This window comes from Oncorhynchus keta, chromosome 13, assembly GCF_023373465.1.
Source record: "Oncorhynchus keta strain PuntledgeMale-10-30-2019 chromosome 13, Oket_V2, whole genome shotgun sequence".
Lineage (NCBI taxonomy): Eukaryota > Metazoa > Chordata > Actinopteri > Salmoniformes > Salmonidae > Oncorhynchus > Oncorhynchus keta.
In genome coordinates, this window is record NC_068433.1 from 46,443,555 (window position 1) to 46,462,228 (window position 18,674).

The 18,674-nt window shown below is 43.2% G+C and overlaps 1 protein-coding gene across 11 annotated transcripts in view; it reads left to right on the top strand.

The window, feature by feature from the left end:
- The window catches only part of LOC118392438 (myotubularin-related protein 5-like), a 67,641-nt gene that overhangs the window by 33,609 nt on the left and 15,358 nt on the right, over positions 1-18,674 (top strand). For 6 of the 11 annotated variants that reach the window (XM_052460314.1, XM_052460319.1, XM_052460321.1 and 3 more), the window contains 19 exons: positions 1,194-1,299; positions 3,753-3,885; positions 4,101-4,224; positions 5,220-5,333; positions 8,053-8,130; positions 8,391-8,504; positions 8,750-8,878; positions 8,976-9,074; positions 11,555-11,765; positions 12,302-12,414; positions 14,121-14,270; positions 14,562-14,630; positions 14,755-14,913; positions 15,097-15,389; positions 15,616-15,788; positions 16,066-16,139; positions 17,752-17,944; positions 18,029-18,156; positions 18,339-18,514. In XM_052460314.1, coding sequence (XP_052316274.1) covers positions 1,194-1,299; positions 3,753-3,885; positions 4,101-4,224; positions 5,220-5,333; positions 8,053-8,130; positions 8,391-8,504; positions 8,750-8,878; positions 8,976-9,074; positions 11,555-11,765; positions 12,302-12,414; positions 14,121-14,270; positions 14,562-14,630; positions 14,755-14,913; positions 15,097-15,389; positions 15,616-15,788; positions 16,066-16,139; positions 17,752-17,944; positions 18,029-18,156; positions 18,339-18,514 — 2,636 coding nt within the window. The remainder of the gene's footprint in view (positions 1-1,193; positions 1,300-3,752; positions 3,886-4,100; positions 4,225-5,219; positions 5,334-8,052; positions 8,131-8,390; positions 8,505-8,749; positions 8,879-8,975; positions 9,075-11,554; positions 11,766-12,301; positions 12,415-14,120; positions 14,271-14,561; positions 14,631-14,754; positions 14,914-15,096; positions 15,390-15,615; positions 15,789-16,065; positions 16,140-17,751; positions 17,945-18,028; positions 18,157-18,338; positions 18,515-18,674) is intronic. The other 5 variants (XM_052460315.1, XM_052460318.1, XM_052460316.1 and 2 more) reach the window with 3 other exon arrangements.

The window sequence follows — 18,674 nt, forward strand, 5'->3', positions numbered from 1 at the left end:
AAATGGTGATCAACAGCTGGGCCACTGTGTTCTCAGTGCTGCTGTTGAGAGCATGAGCTAATGCCAACCTTTCCTTCTAAGCTATACACAGATATACCTGGGCACTGTATTTTATGTACTTTGAGATTGAGATTTGGCTGCAGTAGATTCCTGCTTCTGGAGTTTATTTGAAACGCCTGTATTTTCGAAGAATTTCTGGACTTAAAATAATTTGCATTCCTACTTGTCAACTGTGGTATACAGCCTCTGTAGGTAGTTCCAGTTGTTTCTGTATATTCTGTGTTATTACTATGTGATGTCTGTCCTTGAGGCTGCTGTGGTTGTGTTTCTTTGATGTATTGGATGCCTTCTTTGACCTTGTGCTACCTATCCTGTATGCAACTTTTTGCAATCTGTCTTATTTGCAGGCAAGACTCAATGTGCTAATCATGCTGTGCAAATTATGCCTTAATTCATGTCGGCTAACAGGCTTTTTCGGTCTTGCAAATACTTAAAAATCCAAAACAGTCATTGAAATTTCATGCAACATAAAGATCACATTTACAAATTATGGCAATTTATATCTTACACCAACTACTACAACTCTCTTGAGCTATAAATGTAATGTATGCGCTGCAATGTGAAGTTTACATGGCTAAGATCAGATGTTTCATGAATGTTACAATCAACAACAAAAATCAATCATTGTCTTTCACTTTACTTCTGCGTCACATGGCCGTAAGAGCTATCCCGTAACACTAAACCAATAAGATACTAAACCAATAAGACATTTCAAATGGTAAGACCCCCTGAAATCCTTCAAACGTATGAACTCTGCCCTTTCCATACTCAAAACACAATGGAAATCTTTCTGTATGGACAATCTGGCATGTCATTGATATTTGACTCCCATAAAGGCTCATTAAATATAGTGGGCTGATTGAGTCTGTGGTAAGGCCCATTTTCTATGGGTTTCTCAGTTCAGCATAGGTCAGTTCTCTCATGTTCAGCTGTGAATGGCCGGTTACTGTGGAGTTCTAATGTACCTGCTAAACCCCTGTGATTCTCCCCATCTGATTTCTCCTCGATACCTCTGTGATTGTGCTGATTGTTGCTGATCCCTTTTTTTCCCCCAAGAAAGGGCGTTCACATGATCTGTTCTCTTTTTCCACGTGTCCCTCTTTCTCTCTTTTTCTCTCTCTTTGTCTCTCTAGAGGACTATAACATTGGGTGCGGGCGATCGACAGGTCATCCAGACTCCTATCAACGACTCCCTCCCTGTCAGCGGCAGCAGTGTAGCCCATCTCTTTAGACAGCTTGGTAAGGCAAATCACGATGCAGCTTATTCAGCCCTGGACCGATGGGGCACTTTATGATCAGTGATATGGACCAATCAAAGTCCAATGTTCCTTTGAGAGAAGACCTTCGCCAATTGTTGAATTTCTAAATGAATGCAAATCACAGGCCTATATTTGATATGAGTACTGGAATCAAGGCAAAAGTGTGTGTGTATATATATATATATCTCTATACTACCGTTGAAAAGTTTGGGGTCACTGAGAAATGTCCTTGTTTTTGAAAGAAAAACACTTTTTTGGTCATTAAAATAACATCAAATTTATCAGAAATACAGTGTACGCTTTGTTAATGTTGTAAATGACTATTGTAGCTAGAAACGGCAGATAAAAAAATAAATAATACATATTAAAAAAAATGGGAGGCCCATTATCAGCAACCATCACTGTGTTCCAATGACACGTTGTGTAAATTAATCCAAGTTTATAATTTCATAAGGCTAATTGATCATTAGAAAACCATTTTGCAATTATGTTATCACAGCTGAAAACTGTGGTGCTGATTTAAAGAAGCAATAAAACTGGCATTTTAGACTAGTTGAGTATCTGGAGCATCAGCGTTTGTGGGTTCGATTACAGGCTCAAAATGTTGGGAAACGAAATAATTTCTTATGAAACTTGTCAGTCTATTCTTGTTCTGAGAAAGTAAGGCTATTGAAATGAACGCTATTCCATGCGAGAAATGACCAAGAAACTGAAGATCTCGTACAGCGCTGTGTACCACTCCCTTTACAGAACAGCTCAAACGGTCTCTAACCAGAATAGAAAGAGTGGGAGGCCCCGGTGCACAACTGAGTTAGAGGACAAGTACATTAGTGTCTTGTTTTAGAAACAGACACTTCACAAGTCCTCAACTGGCAGCTTCATTAAATAGTACCCGCAAAACCAGTCTCAATGCAGTGAAGAGGCGACTTTGTGATGCTGGCCTTCTCGGCAGAGATGCAAAGAAAAAGCCATATCTCAGACTGGCCAATAAAAATAAAAGATTGAGATGTGCAAAAGAACACAGACACTGGACAGAGGAGCTCTGCCAGCATCCAGGAGTCGCCTCTTCACTGTTGACAGTTCCAGCTACAATAGTCATTTACCGGTGAGCAATTTGTTATTTTAATGGACAATTTTTTTTATTTTCTTTCAAAAACAAGGACATTTCTAAGTGACCCCAAACTATATATACATCCGTTACAGCCTCATTCAAAAATGTATTTAATCGTTTTTCCCCCTCATCAATCTACACACAATACCCCATAATGACACAACAAAAACAGCTTTTCAGGCATTTTGGCCAAAAAATATACATTTTTGCACATGTATAAAAATAAATAACTGAAATACCACATTTACATAAGTATTCAGACCCTTTACTCAGTACTTTGTTGAAGCAACTTTGTCAGCGATTACAGCCTCAAGTCTTCTTGGGAATGACACTACAAGCTTGGCACACCTGTATTTGGGGAGTTTCTCCCATTCTTCTCTGTAGATCCTCTCAAGCTCTCTCGGTTGGATGGGGAGTGTCACAGCACAGCTATTTTCACATCTCTCCTGAGATGTTCGTCCGGGCTCTGGCTGGGCCACTCAAGGACATTCAGAGACTTGTCCTGAAGCCACTCCTGCGATGTCTTTGCTGTCTCCTTAGGGTCGTTGTCCTGTTGGAAGGTTGAACTTTGCCCCAGTCTGAGATCCTGAGCGCTCTGGAGCAGGTTTTCATCAAGGATCTCTCTGTACTTTGATCCGTTCATCTTTGCCTCTATCCTGACTTGTCTCCCAGTCCCTGCCGCTGAAAAACATCCCCACACCATGATGCTGCCACCCATGCTTCACCGAAGGGATGGTGCCAGGTTTCCTCCAGATGTGATGCTTGCCATTGAGGCCAAAGTGTTCAATTTTGGTTATCAGACCAAAGAATCTTGTTTCTCATGGTCAGAGTTCTTTAGTTGCCTTTTTGCAAACTCTAAGCGGGCTGTCATGTGCCTTTTCCTGAGGAGTGGCTTATGTCTGGCCAGTCTACTATAAAGGCCTTATTGGTGAGGTGCTGCAGATATGGTTGTCCTTCTGGAAGGTTCTCCCATCTCCACAGAGGAACTTTGGAGCTCTGTCAGTGACCATCACCAAGTTGTAGAAACCTTTCAAGGATGATCAATGGAAACAGGATGCGCCTGAGCTCAATTTTGAGTCTCATAGCAAAGGGTGTGAATTCTTGTGTAAATAAGGTATTTCAGTTTTTTATTTGGTATAAATTATCAAAACATTTGAACAACCTGTTTTTGCTCATCATTTTGGGGTATTGTGTGTGTATATCAGTCTTTATGCCTGCATGATAATTTGTTCGAAGATACATTTGATATTTACAATCCACGCAGTCGGTCTTTCCCTGCAGGTGAAGTGAATACTGTACTTCTGTTATGTTGTTGCTCTCAGGTATAGTGAACGTCCTGTATCTGTTCTGTGCTGCTCTGACGGAACACAAAATCCTGTTCCTGTCCAGCAGCTACCAGAGACTAACAGACGCCTGCAGAGCACTACTGGCCATCATGTTCCCCCTCAAATACAGGTGTGTGTATGTATGTGTATGTGCGCGACTGTGTGTATGTGTTTTTCATTGTAAAATAGGGTCATAGATGTCTTTTAATATAGGGAATTTACAGGGATTTGATTAATAAGATATTGGTCTGTTTGGGGAATTTTATGATTTCCTCACACTTATCATATCATCTCCTAATCTGATTGCTTCTTTATCTGTTGTCCTCTTGTTTTCCCTCCCGTCAGTTTTACGTACGTCCCCATCCTGCCGGGAAAACTCCTGGAGGTGCTGAGCACGCCCACGCCTTTCATCATCGGGGTCAATTCTTTCTTCCGTTCCGAGACCCAGGAACTGGTGGGTAGCATGACCGTATGTTCCAATCTACAATACTTCTTTTTTTTATTTTCTATGTAATGTTTATATATTCCGTCAGTGTATGCATTTGTAAAGCATATCTGCCAGTAAAGACTGTGTAGTACTATCTTGATTACTAGATATGTGTTTGTCAGTTCTCTGGCCTTCCTTCCTTATCTATAATTAATCTCACTCAACAACCCAGACCTGCTGTGTTTTGGCCATCTGAAACCTCTTTTCGCTTAAATATCTCGCAGTACTAACACAATAGTCTCTGTAACCAATGCCAAGGCACATTCGCAATATACCTGACACGTAAATTAAGTGTCTTCATTCTATATTCATTGGAATGTTGGATGACTTTGAAAGTGTTTCCTTCATTATTAAGGACAAACTAATGATAAAGATGAATAATACTAATAATACGTTTATTTTGTATATCGCTTTTCATTGGTTATCTCAAAGCTCTGAGGAAAAAATAATACAAAGGGATATTCAATAAAAACAAGGTACATTTTAGAGTGAAGGCAGGTAAAATAGCAGTAGTGGGCTAGGCACTAAATACATTTCAGATTGGGACTAGGTCTATGAAAACACAGCCATTATAGTGTCATGTTTCTGAGGTCTAGATTAGGGTGCGTCACACTACATGTGGTCCCTCGCCATGCTTTGTTATGTAATGACTTTAACAGCAGACCGTCTGTCTGTATAATATAGTATACGATACAGTCACATGGCTCTGGTAGATCGATTTGATCATGGAGTGTAAGGGGTGAGAGGTTATCGCTTCTCACCCCTTAAAATGTTCCCGGTAAAAGGTACATATCACTGCTGCAGTAGGTAAAGTTCTGTAGTGAACAGCTGTTGACAAGCATTTGTGTCTGGCTCTGTCAGTCACTACTGTTATCAATCAGCACACTTGGCCTCATGTACAGTTTACAGTATAGTGATCTCTTACAAGATCAATCAAAGATATCGTACTGACTGGGCCGTCCGTGTGTGTTCTACAGTTGGACGTGATCATCGCTGACCTGGACGGAGGCACAGTGACCATCCCGGAGTGTGTCCACATCTCCCTGCTCCCCGACCCCCTCTTGCAGCAGACCCAGACCGCCCTCTCCATGGTAACTACCATGACGACAACACTCACACCCCACCGCAACACCCTTCAGACTTCTACACCTTCACTTCATACAGCTACATCAGTCACCAATACCAGTACAGCACGTTAACCCAACACAGGGACTCCCACTATGCATTACCCTGAACCAGGTACAGCTATAGTGGTTTAACCACAGCATCACATTGAGATGTTGATTTACTACTTCTGAACCAACTCCTTTTCTAAATAAGATCAAGTTCCTTATTGTAATCGAGCTTCTCACTGCCAGCACAATCTGGAAATTCCTCTTGTTCAGATAAGATCCATGTTATGTAAAACAAATCTGATTTCCTGACTGGGCCTGCCTATCGTTGGTATCTACCTAGCTGGCTTAAGCATTTGTTTCTATGTGGAGTAGAGGCGAGCCATGCCATAGCTTTCCCATCAATAGCTACAACAAACAAATGGTGGCAGAATTTATTTATTGAATGATTCTCTTTGATATTGTATGCAATCATATGTTTGTGGGAAATTACTTTGATCACAATCTTAAATTCTAATTGTAAGAGATCGGCACTACCATTACTCAACCCTATAAAACAATATCGAAATTACCCAAGAGTCACAACTATAAAAACAATACAGTCTTGAACTGTTCATGAGGTTATGTCCGTTTTTAGTTTCACAATTGGTGTGAGTTGCCACGTGCAGAGTTTACTGTAATACACAGTAGTCCGATAAAGAATTATGAAATGGATCTTCCCATCTTCAATGAATGAAATGATACTACAATCTGCAGCCAAAAGAGGAGTTTTTTTTGTTTGCCTGTATGACATTGGCATTGATTCCCACAGCCCAAACAGTGTGTTTGTGTTATCAGAGTTAGACCAGAGGGAGAAGATGAATTATACAATCTGACATGCAGTCCCACATGAGAAATATTTGGGAACATATTATTCCCTAGATATAATTGTCTTCCTCCCCTCATTTCTTTATCAGGATAAGAGTTGTATGTTTTAATATGAAGGAACATTTGATATGGACTTGGCGTAGATTGCTCAGAATATTGCCAAACAGACATTGCTCGGGACTTCTCAAAATGCGTACTTCATTCGTTTTTTGGCACATTTCTTAACTGTTATGAATGAATTCCAATTTGGGTTGTTTTCTGACATGTCCGTGGTGAATTATATCTTAGTACATATGACAGTATACAGTGTTTATGCTTTTGTAACTCTCCAAGGCTGTCTGTCTGAGACCAATGGGGTTTATATCAGGCCGGTCTCTATGATCTCTATTGGCTGGAGGGCATGAAACACGAGCCATACTCAATCTGCACGGTTACTAGCCAATCTGTTACGGCTAGACTGAACAGGAGAAGAGGGGAGGGGGGTAAGAAAAGGCTAAAGAGACAGGGTTAGGCTGTTATTGTGTCCTCTCGGTCAGAGGTACATTGAAAAGGACCTGCTCCTAAACCGGTATACTTTTCCATTGTCCGTCATTACCATGTTTAAACATTCCGTGGTGTTTGATGAACAAAACAGTAGAAAGAGCTAGGTACCAGCTAATACCTGCTCTGGTAAGTAATAGGGACTGTAAAATTGTTCCATCTCAGAACAACCAGTCCTGTGATGGGACCTGACCATTCTACAATACAATATACAGTCCTCTCCCTCTTCCCTCTGTTCTTTCCTCCTTTCTTCCCCCTGTCTCCCTCTGTCCTAACCTGTGTGGGCCATAGAGACTTGTAGTGCTGGCCCGGTGACCCTGCATGGCTGGAATGAGACCAGAGCCCGATAATGCAGGGAGAATTTCACTGGAAGTGCTAGTCCTCTGTGTCCTGAGTCAATAAAACACTTTGCGTTCATGTGACATGTATGCACACATGCTTCCTTCCATAACCAATGAAGCACATTGTGTGTGTGTGTGATCATGGGGTCAATTTCACCCTGCATTTGTCTGTCTGCACTGTCAGTCTGTGCGGCGCCAGCCCCAGGACCCATGGCCCTGTCAGTCTGGATGGGGTCTGACCTACGTTGTCAGGGAGGGACACATTTCCCCAGTCCCAGCCTCCGCCTCCCAGCCGGCTCACGTAACATAACAGGCCTGAGTCTAAGTGACCTTCACCCAGACCAGCACAGAGAGGATAATTGCCGAGCGTGAAAAGCGATAGCTTTTGCAACTGGAGGGATAATTAATTTGTTTAATCATCTGGAAAAGTTGTGGGGGTTGGTGGGGTGCAGTGTGTGTGTGGGTGGTGGGGGTTGGTGGAGTGCAGTGTGTGTGTGGAGGCGGGTGGTGGGTGAAGGTTGTTGCTGTGATGCGTCTAGAGATAGTTGGGCAGCAACCGTTAGGTGTGGGCTTATCTAGGTACTCTGCTACTCTCAGCGATTAGCTGAATTTATTCACATCACCATCCCCAAATATAAATAGGACTGTGAATAGGAGATGCTGCAGCTAATTTAGTTAATGGGTGTTTGCTGCTTAGTCTGAAGCCACATGTCTCATTTATGAGAGGGGCTTCCTAGAATTCTCATCTTCTTAAAAGCTTCTGACCGCATATTGTAATTTATGGTACCCGATGAAGCAGTGTCCGAAAGCCTAAATATAGCAGCAGCTGCTGTAGGATTTATGTACTGAATAATATTGATGAACTGAACGGATGTAATGAGAAGACTGTTTGATTATATTTCTGTCCATGTTATTGTAATGTGATTCCTGCCATCTTGTTGCGTTTGTAGGTGTTGGACCCAGAGCTGGAGATAGCTGACCATGCCTTCCCCCCTTCCTCCACACAACCCTCCACACTCAAGATCCAGGTAATGTAGAGCCCTTCCATCCTCGGTGGAAGATGTTTGGAAAAAGTATGAATAAAATTGCACTCACTACTTACTGTAAGTCACTCTGGATAAGAACGTCTGCTAAATGACTCAAATGTAAATGTGAGAAAGTCTCTGTCCCTTTGTTTGGGTCAATGCTGCAGCAAGGTCTCTGGATTTCTGAGCTTTCCCAGGCTTACTGTCCAGCTGTCCCATACTTTCCCCTCAGTATGTTATAATTCCCTGTCTGTGTGTTGCAGGATAAGGAGATCCGGGCGGTGTTTCTGTGGCTGTTCGGCCAGCTGTTCCATGGCTATCGCTGGTGTTTGCACATCATCCGGATCCACCCTGAACCAGTCATCCGCTTCCATAAGGTACACATCACCTTTTATCTCTCTGAACTTGATTCCTAAGGTGATATATTACGTTGTGTTCATACAAGTTCATACAACACTACGATCTTTATGAACACAATGGAATATATCACTTTAATGTCTTCCTGGAGGAGAAAAACATTTAGCTCTAAACAGACCTGCGAACTGTCTGTTTTGAGTCTAACACTTAGAGAGGAAGAGTGGAACAAGAATCTCAGGCCTGATGAGTGTGTGTGTTCCTCCAGGCTGCGTTCCTGGGCCAGAGGGCTCTGACTGAGGATGACTTCTTGATGAAGGTTTTGGACGGTATGGCATTTGCTGGGTTCATATCGGAGAGAGGGCCACCTTACAGACCTACAGACCTGTTCGATGACGTGAGTATCCCCACACACACACACACCTTCCCAATCAGTGGTAAAGATGTGAAGGATAAAGCATTCTAACTTCATGTTTTTCTTTTCCTGTGGACAGCTGATAGCCAATCAGGTGGAGCGTATTCGCCAGGAGGAGTGCAGTCCTCACAAAGTCATGAACCATATCAAGGAGCTAGCCGAGCAGCTTTTCAAAAACGTATGTTGTCCATAAAAAAAAATAAAAACATGTTTATTGATTTTATTTACAGATGCAGGATCATGATTTTATCACCCTTTTGTTGCTGAGAATTTATGCTGATGAGCTTCGTGATTTATGTAAAATTCACTGAAAACCCAAACAAACGTGGTTATTTTAACAGTATAGGCCGATTTTCACACCAGCATGGCCCAGGAATATTTTTGGTATCACAGAAAATCATGAGGAAAGTAGCCGTTTTGGGCCCTTTTTTAGACTTAAACATACCCTCCTGTAAGACCCTATGATCTGTGAACTGTACATGGAACAGTTAACTTCTTGGTGTCATTATACTCCTTCTGTAGCTCAGTTGGTAGAGCATGGCGCTTGTAACGCCAGGGTAGTGGGTTCGATCCCCGGGACCACCCATACGTAGAATGTATGCACACATGACTGTAAGTCGCTTTGGATAAAAGCGTCTGCTAAATGGCATATATTATTATATATATATTACAGTGTGCTCTAAAATATGGGGTATGTCTTGATTCTGAAAAAAAACACTTTAATTTATTCAACATTAAAACTTCTGTTCATATCTCAAAAGTATCCTTTTTGATTTAGTTTATTTTAAGACATTGTTTGGAACTATACTCTTAAAACACAGCAAGTTTCCAGTGTGGTCTCTCTGCTGCTTTTGAAGAAATTATCCATTTTGTATATAGCGATTGGCATAAAAGGTCATTAACCAATTACAGCCTCATGTAGGATTGCACGTTTAGCAAATCACCAGCATAGGGAATTCCCTTTTGAATTCATTTTCCCATTCATTGTGTTGGTGGTGCTCATAAAATGTTTCAGAACTTTAAAAGTAGCAGAGAGCCCACTCTGGAAATTTGATATACTTGTAGACAATGTTCCCTCTATGCTCCGCTCGTGCGCAGGTGCGCAGCTCCCCGGGACTGCCGTGCAGAAGACATATCAACTCGCGCAGAGAAGCACGAGATTGAACTTCAGTCAACTTCCTGCTTTTCCCCTTTCAGTTAACACGATCAACTAGTCAGGCCCATACTCCACACACAGACTGGTGTGCCATAACCAATCAGGGCTGCAGTATCTCTATATGCAAATAGATCATTGCCATATATGGATCTTTGCTTTTCCCTTTTAACTGGACTGTGTTTACAGCATCAGTGATTGTGTGCAGATATGCTTGTTTTGCATGTGTCCTAGTGTGTACATTTGTTCAGTTTCTTGGCTATTAAGTGAGTTATTAGCACATTTCTAGTCAGCAATGGGGGAGTGGTTGCTTCCGACAAGAGCACATAATGTGTGCATTTCTAGCCATCTTTGAAAAGCAAGTCAGGTGAAGAGCTTTTTTTCTGTCTTAAAGGGGCAGTGTTGTATTTTGAGACAGGCTTGAATTAGCCAAGGCAGAGGGTAGTATAATTTGTCGTATTCTATGTAATAATGGTATGGGAATAATACAAAATAAAATGTATCAAACATGACATTTTCAGTCACCTTGTCTGAAGGACAAGTGCATAAACAGGTTAATGGAAATCCCTACATGTTTTTTTTTTAAAGTCTCATGGAATTTAGGCCTATGTTGAACACCACACATTAGCTGCTATTGTTGGCTGAATGATAGAACAGCTATTTCCATGTTAAAATGTTATGGGATGCATTTTCTCTATAGTTTTTTTTATGGTATACCACTCTGATAGGCCTACATATGATCAAATAGCAACAGAAGCTTAATTGGCCACTGTTAAAACGGTAACTTAAAGCGGGTACAGCCTCAGTGTTCACAGTAAACGCGCACCAGAAGTTGCACAGAATTTACACGTTTGCACTCAGCAGACCTGAAATTTGTTCAGTACCTAATTTTTTGGGAGGTAAAATTGCTTGTAGAGTAAATTGTTTAAAACGATGTCTAAAAATGTTGAATGAATTAATGTGTGTAATTGTATTTCAGAAAGCATCAATATTCCATATTTTAGAGAACCTCTTGGTGTCATTATACTCCTTATAGTGTTATCTGTATCATGTACAGGTCATGGATCATTGGGTCTTACAGGGGAGGCATTTACAGGTCTAAAAGGGGACTGAAATGTTCACTTTCATTATTTTCTCAATGGTTTGTGTTACAATGTACAAAGAGTATCAACCATCCTTCCTCCCAATAAAGTTTCTATGAACAATCTGAGACACCAAAACAATTTTTGGTACATTCTGACATGGAATAGTCCTATTTTGCACTTTTCATGTTGCCTATTTTTGGCCAGCTAATAGCCTAACCAAGCTAATAGCCTAACTTGGCTATTAGCCAAGTAACATCATGGACTAAGCATTGAAATCCTGTTGCTGTGACAATTTAAGGTCAAATTAAGATCCTCCATCTGTATGTAATGTAGTAACTAAAATAACCACTTACCTCTTTTCTTTGACCTTTCTCCCCCTACACCTTTATGGTCGCTCACCTTATATTCTCCCCCCATCAGGAGAACCCATACCCTGTCGTGGCCATGCATAAGGTGCAGCGGCCAGCTGAGAGCCCTGGTCACAATGAACCCAAGAACTTGGCCATCTTCCCTCCGCTGGACGACGTCACAGTCCAGCTCTTCGTCGACCACGCCGCCGCCAAGCTCAAGACCGCCCCGCCCATGGTCAAGGCCGAGCTCAATGGCATGGTGCCCTCCGGACCCCCACTGGGTGAGTGTGCCAGGCTGGGTGGGAAAGACTGAGTGGAGGGGATAGTGTGGGCTGGGGGGTGGAGCGCCATAGGCATGAGATGGTGGGATTAAGTAGTGGAGTGAATGGACGGTTGAAAGACTGATGTAGACATTCCTATTGGGTTGTGGGTTAGAAGTTAGCAGAGATGCCAACATGAGATTTTGTCTGATGGATTGGCTTGATTTCTGGTGTAAAGAGGTTGATACACGCCACCCGGCAAGCCTCCAGACAGTCCACTGTGTTAGGATGACCTCTATGTGACCCATCTATCTCACAGCATGGGTTTAATTGAGCCGGGTTCAGTGTAGCTTCAGGGTAGACTGATGAGTGTGTCGGGTTCACCCAACAGTCCACCCGACAGTCCTCCAGTCCACCTGACAGTCCACTGTGTTAGGACGACCTCTGTGTGACCCATCCATCTCTCAGCATGGGTTTAATTGAGCTGGATTCAGTGTAGCTTCAGTGTAGACTGATGAGTGTGATGTAATAACCGCTGATTCGTGGTGTTCCTCCAGGAGACATTGTGGACAGGCATGGTCATGTCCTGGCTAACAGTGCTCGCAGGCTGGAGGTGGTCAGGAACTGCATTACCTACATATTTGACAACAAGATGCTGGAGGCCAAGAAGGTGAGAGACAAGGCCATAACCGCATCTCCATGCTCGGCCATTTTAGAATGATAAAAGTTGTTTGAAACTGTTTATAGCTGATTCATAGTAGAGGTCGACCGATTAATTGGAATGGCCGATTAATTGGGGCCGATTTCAAGTTTTCATAACAATCAGTAATCGGCATTTTTGGACACCGATCATGGCCAATTACATTGCACTCCACGAGGAGACTGCGTGGCAGGCTGACTACCTGGAGCCAAGGTAAGGTGCTAGCTAGCATTAAACATATCTTATAAAAAACAATCAATCTTAACAAAATCACTAGTTAACTACACATGGTTGATGATATTACTAGTTTATCTAGCTTGTCCTGCGTTGAATATAATCAATGCAGTGCCTGTTAATTCATCATTGAATTGTTGCCTACTTCGCCAAACGGGGGATGATTTTAACAAAAGCGCATTTGCGAAAAAAGCACAATCGTTGCACGAATGTACCTAACCATAAACATCAATGCCCCTTAAAATCAATAGACAGAAGTGTATATTTTTTAAAACATGCATATTTAGTTAAAGGAAATTCATATTAGCAGGCAATATTAAACTATGGAAATTGTCACTTCTCTTGCGTTCATTTAATGCAGAGTCAGGGTATATGCTACAGTTTGGGGGCGCCTGGCTCGTTGCGAACTCATTTGCCAGAATTTCACGTAATTATGACCTAACATTGAAGGTTGTGCAATGTAACAGCAATATTTAGACTTTTAGATGCCACCCGTTAGATAAAATACGTAACGGTTCCGTATTTCACTGAAAGAATAAACGTTTTGTTTTCAAAATGACAGTTTCTGGATTCGACCATATATATATCCTCATATATTAATAACTGTGTTATTATATTATAATTAAGTCTATGACTTGATAGAGCAGTCTGACTGAGCGATGGTAAGCAGCAGCAGGCTCATAAGCATTCATTCAAACAGCACTTTACTGCGTTTGCAGCAGCTCTTCGCAATGCTTTAAGCATTGCGCTGTTTATAACTTCAAGCCGATCAACTCCTGAGATTAGGCTGGCAATACTAAAGTACCTATTAGAACATCCAATAGTCAAAGGTATATGAAATACAAATGGTATAGAGATAAATAGTCCTATAATAACTACAACCTAAACTTCTAACCTGGGAATATTGAAGACTCATGTTAAAAGGATCCAGCTTTCATATGTTCTCAGCAAGGAACTTAAACGTTAGCTTTTTTTTACATGGCACATATTGCGCTTTTACTTTCTTCTCCAACACTTTGTTTTTGCATTATTTAAACCAAATTGAACGTTTCATTATTTATTTAAGACTAAATGGATTTTATTGATGTATTATATTAAGTTCAAATAAGTGTTCATTCAGTATTGTTGTAATTGTCATTATTACAAATATATATATATAAAAAACGGCCGTTTTAATCGGTATCGGCTTTTCTTTTTGGGGGGGGTGTCCTCCAATAATCGGTATCGGTGATGAAAAATCACAATCGGTCGACCTCTAATTCATAGCTAGTTTAGAGGTTTGACCTACATGGTAGTCTAGTGACTTATCATCTTTTGAAAACATAACATTTTTTATAAAACCAAAATGAAGTTCCTGCACATGACACCTAACCATAAATATCTTCCTAAAGTCGCCATCTCCTAATATTGTTGTCCTGTGTTTGCTGCCCCCCCCCCCCCAGCTGATGCCAGCAGTACTGCGGGCGCTAAAGGGCCGGGCGGCCAGGGTGTGTCTGACCCAGGAGCTCAACCAGCACGTCCTGCAGAACCGAGCTGTGCTGGACGACCAGCAGTTTGACTACATCGTCCGCATGATGAACTGCACCTTACAGGTACATGCCGACGCCACAAAAAATTCTCTCTCCTCTTCTACAAAGTTCTATTGTAGACCGCAGCTCACAGTCGGGTTCAGTACATAGAACGGCTGTATTGAAGGAGTTCTGAAAGCAATAACTTTAACTCTGGGACTTTTTCGAAACAGTGCAATGCTACCGATTTTTACACTGCGATGGAGGCCTTTATATTTTCATAAGATCACACACACACTGTATAATGGAGCCTAATCGGTGGCGTTTGCATGACTGACATTGTATGGCGATGTTGACCTCTATTCTCCTACTCAGGACTGCTCCCACATGGATGAACACGGTATTGCAGCCATCCTCCTTCCCCTGGTCACGGCCTTCTGCAGAGTAAGTCACAAAAACAAGCAATCCTTATTCAACACAAAAGAAACAAATCATTGTCCTTTATTATAGCTTTAAAGTGGTCTGTTTCTAAAGCTTCTGTGTGGCCTTGTGTGTTTGTGTCTGGCAGAAACTAGGCGCGGGCATCACCCAGTTTGCCTACAGCTGTGTGCAGGAGCACATGGTGTGGACTAACATGCAGTTCTGGGAGGCCATGTTCTACAGTGATGTCCAGAACCACATCAGAGCCCTGTATCTGGAGGCAGACGGGGGGGAGCTGTCCACCTCTGTAAGAACAGACCCTAAAATTACACAACAAGCAGGACCTTTTTTTAAGCTAATTCTCCTGCATATTAGCATCAAACACAGCAATAAAAACATAACCGAGGCCTTTTCCTTGATAATAGTACTTAGTCCTTGGAGTACATCCTTACATTGACCCCATCTGATCTTCCCCCTTCCACCCCCCCAGTCTCACGGTCAGCAGGAGTCTGGTCCAGCAGCGGGAGGTCAGGAGCTGCTGGGTGCTCTGGAGCTGGCGTCAGAACAGAGCAGGCTGTGGCCCACGCTCAGCAAGGAGCAGCAGAGTGAGCGCGTGCAGAAAGAGGAGAGCACGGTGTTCAGCCAGGCCATCCACTACGCCAACCGCATGTCCTACCTGCTGCTGCCCCTGGACACCAGCAAGAACCGCCTACTCAACAGGTCCGGGATAGGGGATGTGGAGAGTGTTAGCAACAGCTACGTCACCAACAGGTACACCAACAGGTGGGGGACGCACACACACAAACACACACTCGACAACAGACAGACAAACACACCCAACAGCTTCATCACTAATAGACATGTTAAAAACAGCTTGTCAAACAGTGGGCAGCTTTGTAACATCTTACAGTGGAACCAGCAACAAACTTATGCCAAGCGATACGACTTTAACTTTGAAGTTCAAGCTCATAATGGTCGTTCCTAAGATGCCTTTGTTGTATTTATTTAGCATTGCTGGCAGCATGGCGGAGAGCTACGACACAGAGAGCGGCTTTGAGGACGCTGAGAGCTCTGACGTGGCCAACTCTGTGGTGCGATTTATCAACCGCTTCGTAGACAAAGTGTGTAACGAGAGTGGGGTGACCAACGAGCACCTCAAGGCACTACACACCATGATACCAGGTAGGAATCTCCATTTTGTGTTTTTGGTGCTCATGTTGTGAACTTTCCTTGACAGATCAGGGTTGTATTTATTAGGCACTAAATGGAAGAAAACGGACTGATGGGGAGGGATTCCCTGAACTTGTCCAATAAGAAACACTTGTTTTAGTTTTCCTTTGCAAAGTGTTTTGCTACTGTGTTCCCTAATGAATATGACTCAGGTTTTCTAGAGTTCAAATTGTGTGTTAGGGGAGAGTTTTAATCAGTTTCTCTCTCTCCCTCCTGTGTTGTTCCACAGACATCGTTCAGATGCACATCGAGACGCTGGATGCAGTCCACAGGGAGAGTAAGCGACTGCCACCGATCCAAAAGGTAACCAATTCCTTATTTTACATTACGCTGGAAAAAAGCCACGCAGATCCCCGCCCCAGGCCAGCCCCGCTCAGCCCCCTCTCCACCAATCCCTGCTCAGTGTCACAGTGCCACGCCCACGGCAGGTACGTCTGTCCCAGCGACAGCACCATGTGTGACTCACACTACTACGCCTGAGACGTGCATGCTGGGTTGATGTAGTTCCCCCCTCAGAAGACGGGGTCTCGTTCATTTGGAACTAAAATGGGAGAAAATGTTTTGAAAACGAGGTACTACCTAACTTTGTCCAATACGAACAAGAATGTGGATTTCCTGTTTCAGTACATTTTCTCCCGTTGGTGCCTACTGAATGTGGACCTGGAAGACGACTACAGCCCGAGCAGTGCATGCTGGGGGTTGTAGTTCTCAGTGACCTGGTTGACTACCGCCTGCGTCACTGACTCTTGTGCCTTCAGACAGAAGGGTGCAGTTTGCTCTGTTCTGTGGAGTTTTCTGTCAGCAGTTGGAGAGGGACAGTAGCTTGGCACGGCATCATCGGCATGTCTGTTGTGTTAATGGCATCTAAGCATTGCCCTAGCATATGCATCAACCAAGAGCTCAGGGATGCCCTGTATCAGATATCAGTCCAATTGGATCTCACCTTTTGTGCGTTTTTTGTGTTTATCCCATCTTATAATTTGACCTGATCCCACCTCCCAGAATGCGCTATTTTTTTTCTCCCTGCATGAGCATTCATGTCATATGAATTCCAGTTAAATCCTCTCCCAATGAGCTGAACCTAGGGCATTAGGAGTTGCACAACAGATTATGAAATGGGTTACAAATGAGTGCCTTAACAAATGTTCTATTATGAGTTGAGCTGCTCTGTTTGGTGTAGTTGCCCCAGCATAGGCCTCTCCAGCATCGCTGAGCACAGGAAATGATGTCATGCTCTGAGCCAGATGTTCTATTGGTCTTTAACAGAAAAAGGACCTGCATCCAAGAATACTGTGAGATGATTTTGTGAGAAAATATACAAATGGTTGTAAACATGTTACCTCTTTTGAAGGGGAAAACCCTAAACCACTAAAATTGCAGTTTATATTATACTAGTCTTAAGAGATTTGAATAGTTTCATATCCAACTTGTTGAGCATCAGGGATGTCTTTGCCAAGATCCCACCAGCCAATTGAGATTTAGGCAAACCGTTTATGTTATGTAACATTAACAAAAGTAACAAATTGCAATCAAATGTCTCCATTTTGATATATCCGTTTTCAACTGTCTGTCGTGTGATACATTTGTGCTTCAGCATGCGATCTGGATTGACGTGTGCCATTTGTTGTGGTGAATTTGGTTTGAAATATAGAACCACCAATGTAAGGATAGCTTATATATTTGAGTTCTGTTGGACATAAAGCACTAGCAACTGCCCCCCCCCATCCTTACCTACCTTGTCCCTCTACTCAATCTGCTTACTCTTCTCCTTCCATCAATTATCAACTCTTCTCGTTTCTTTACCCCACATCTACCTCTTCCTTATCTTCCTCTGCCCTCCCTCTCTCTTCTTGTTCACAATCTCTTCCCCTGTTCCTTTTCTCTCCCTTCACTCCTCCCTCTCTCTGTGCTGCAGCCCAAGCTTCTGAGGCCCATTCTTCTGGCGGGAGAGGAGCTGGTGATGGACGGCATGCGGGTGCACCTGATCTCAGACGGCCGGGAGGAGGCCACGGGGGCCTTGGGGGGTCCAGCCCTCCTCCCTGCCGAGGGGGCCATCTTCCTCACCACCTACCGCCTCATCTTCAAGGGCACGCCCAACGACCCGCTGGGTAAGAGGGTGTTGAAAACACAAACATGCACGCGTGTTAATACACACACACACTTTCTCTCTAACCCTGAGTGTTGTTGTGCAGTGGGTGAGCAGGTGGTGACTCGGTCGTTCCCCATCGCCTCCCTGACTAAGGAGAAGAGGATCTCTGTCAGTCTGTCCATGGACCAGTTCATACAGGAGGGTCTGCAGCTACGCTCCTGCACTTTCCAGGTACACCTCTACCCTCCGTCCTGCCACCCTCGTATCCATCACCCTACTGCCTAAACACCAGGCCCCTAGGCCTTCATAGCTTCTCCTCCCTCCACACACTCTCATTCTGCATTGTAACGCTCTCCATTTAAAATTTGACAGAACACTCATTAATTTGTGTTTTTCTGACACTCCTCCTGTAGCTGCTGAAGATAGCGTTTGATGAGGAGGTTGCGTCGGACCTGGCCGAGGTGTTCCGGAAGCACATGCACAAGCTCCGCTACCCACAGCACGTCCAGGGAACCTTCGCCTTCACCGTGGGCCAGAGTGGCAAGACGTTGGTCGAACACAAGACCAAGGACAAGAACCAGTCAATAAAGTAAGACCAGACCGATATAACACACACTCACGTCAACCACAAGAACCAAAACAACACTAAAAGGAAACAGGAAGAGCATACACACGCCAAACTCATTTCAACACACATCCGCGTTGTATAAAACGTCAGTACCGCTCCAGTTTTATTGTCAGTTAGCAGA